This window comes from Clupea harengus, chromosome 13 (assembly GCF_900700415.2).
Source record: "Clupea harengus chromosome 13, Ch_v2.0.2, whole genome shotgun sequence".
Lineage (NCBI taxonomy): Eukaryota > Metazoa > Chordata > Actinopteri > Clupeiformes > Clupeidae > Clupea > Clupea harengus.
In genome coordinates, this window is record NC_045164.1 from 20,881,902 (window position 1) to 20,884,225 (window position 2,324).

At 44.4% G+C, this 2,324-nt stretch overlaps 1 protein-coding gene across 1 annotated transcript in view; it reads right to left on the reverse strand.

The window, feature by feature from the left end:
* Positions 1–2,324, reverse strand: part of LOC105897394 (serine/threonine-protein phosphatase 2A 56 kDa regulatory subunit delta isoform) — a 23,092-nt gene extending 20,768 nt beyond the window's left edge. The window contains 3 exon segments of the mRNA XM_012824322.3: positions 741–824; positions 1,386–1,433; positions 2,162–2,324. Of these exon segments, the coding sequence (XP_012679776.2) occupies positions 741–824; positions 1,386–1,433; positions 2,162–2,188 (159 nt within the window). The 5' untranslated portion in view covers positions 2,189–2,324.

The following is a 2,324-nucleotide window of genomic DNA, read 5'->3' on the forward strand; positions in this document are numbered from 1 at the left end:
CATGTTATGCTCACTAAATCCAACATACTGCCATTTAACCTGTCAGATAAAAATGAACAGCCATATTCATCAATGTCATCTAGCCTTTTGCTGCGGAGCCTGAGAAATCTTCCAACTCATACAGACATACAGTGAAAATGTATTTCACAAAAACACAGCAACCCATCAGAGCCCAACCCCATCTTTACAGTCATGAAAGGCAGGCACAATGGGCCCAGAGGGAGACTGGACCGGGCCTCACAGCACTTCAGTTTTTTTTTCTCTGTCCATAGGCCAAAGTCCATACCCAGACCGGCCTCACCTGAACGAGTGACATGACCAGCGACACCTGACCTGCACTCATGACAAATAACCCACTTTAGCTTGCATGTCTGTGTGTGTGTGTGTGTGTGTGTGTGTTTTATTGGCAATAAACAGAGTCAGGAGTTACTGCCCCCCACCCCCCCCCCTCCAGCCAGGCCAGGATGATCTCAGCTGCATACTGAGAAGTCTGCCTCTCCCTTCCTGATGGAAAAAATGGCACCAGGATCAGACTCAAGCCCAGGAAACAGGCTTTCCCACAGAGGAGCACACACCTCAGGAAGGCAGTTCACATCCAAGCCATGGCCCAAAGATCTACAGGACATATTTCTCATAATACCTACATCTTGCCTACAGTACAGTGTAATTGTGTGTGTTTGCATTTCACTGTATGGAGTCTACAATGAAGATCCAACCCAAAGTTCTTGAAATGTGATTACCTCGTCTGCATTTTCGCTTCCAGGATCCTTCCCACTGCTGACATTACTGTTTTTCGTGCTGCCTTTTGCAGATTTAGCTGGTTCCTGGAAACGGAAAACAAAATGAAATCAATCATCGGTGTGATTACTACAATACACTATGTCTGAACACTCTATATTTGGACTGTGTATTCCATATGGAAGGCGACAGTAGGGGGAATGGTAAAACCCAGTTTTCCAGGCTGGATCTATTCATTGGTTCGGCGGCTACCTGGGTTAAAAACAGGTGCTTGAGCTGACCCAATCTGGCTAGCAGAGTTTCGGGCCAATTTTACACTGCGTAGCCTGTAGCTGGCCTGGCATTCAGTGTGCTGTCAACACTGTGCAGACAACCCAGAGAGCAATCACTGTCTGACATAACTCAGCGAGCTAGCTCTGACTAAATTACGAAATGACAGAATCGAGGCATTAGGCCATACATTCGAGAACAGGCTAGGAAACATCTGTAATATAACAAACTCTACAATACTGACGTTAACTAACTAAATTACAGTGCGAGCAATCTGCTGGCAAGTGGGGCACGTCCCTAAGAACGATTCACTTAAGGTTGAAGAGGAAATGTTGCTAGCTAACTCACAAGACCAGACAATTCGCTGCATATCTTACCGGGTTCGGAGATGAGGCGACATAAGGCACAAGTTCATCATCACCCATCTAAAGATAACACAATATTACTACAGCAAGATTTATAACGATGTGTGGCACACTATCTGTAGCTTGCTTACCTAATCCTAGCTAGCGTTACCCGCAAAAATCAGTTTCTTCACTCAAGACACCAAGAGATTGCTGATACTTTCCCCGGCAACAATTCAGTATGCCAGAGGCAGTCAGCCACAAACGAATATGGACAGATATCCAACCTTATCGACAAGTCTCCCTTGTTACACTAACCTGACATTTACTCGCAAAGACTGATTTGACAAATGCTGGCTAAGCTTATGAAGACACCGCAAAAAGGCTAGCTTGATGGGAAGCTAGCTGACTAGGTGGCTAATTAAATGAATTATTAAAAGCAATTGTGATGCGCGCTAACCACCTACCAACTGAGATACAGTAATTATCCATACATGGAAATGCATTTAAAACTACCTCTGAAAATAACCTTCACAACAACAACTTTGCACATCTGGGTAAAATCTTGGTTGACAATTTGGAAAATAGAAAGGCGCTATCTGCAAGGGCTGATACTATAGCGTTGGCTATCGGTTAGCTATTTAGCTGTGCCACCAGTTAGCTTTGCCAGCTGCTAGGCCATACAAAATACTGCATACATGTTCAGCTTTCTAAAATGAGAAATATCGTCCACCTAAACTGGCCTGTATTGCAGCGCAATCTGAAATCAAAATAGTTCCTCTACAGTTTTATCCAAGGCATTATATTACCTTTTCTTTTTTCGTTTTATTCGGCATTTTGCGGATGTTGTTTTTCACGGTGACTCCGTGACTGACTTCCTCAGGACTCAAGCGCTCGTACAGTTTTACCTCGAGGTCCCTGCGCCCTTCTAGGCCGAGAAAAATCTCATTGGCCAGACAAACGTCAAGAAAA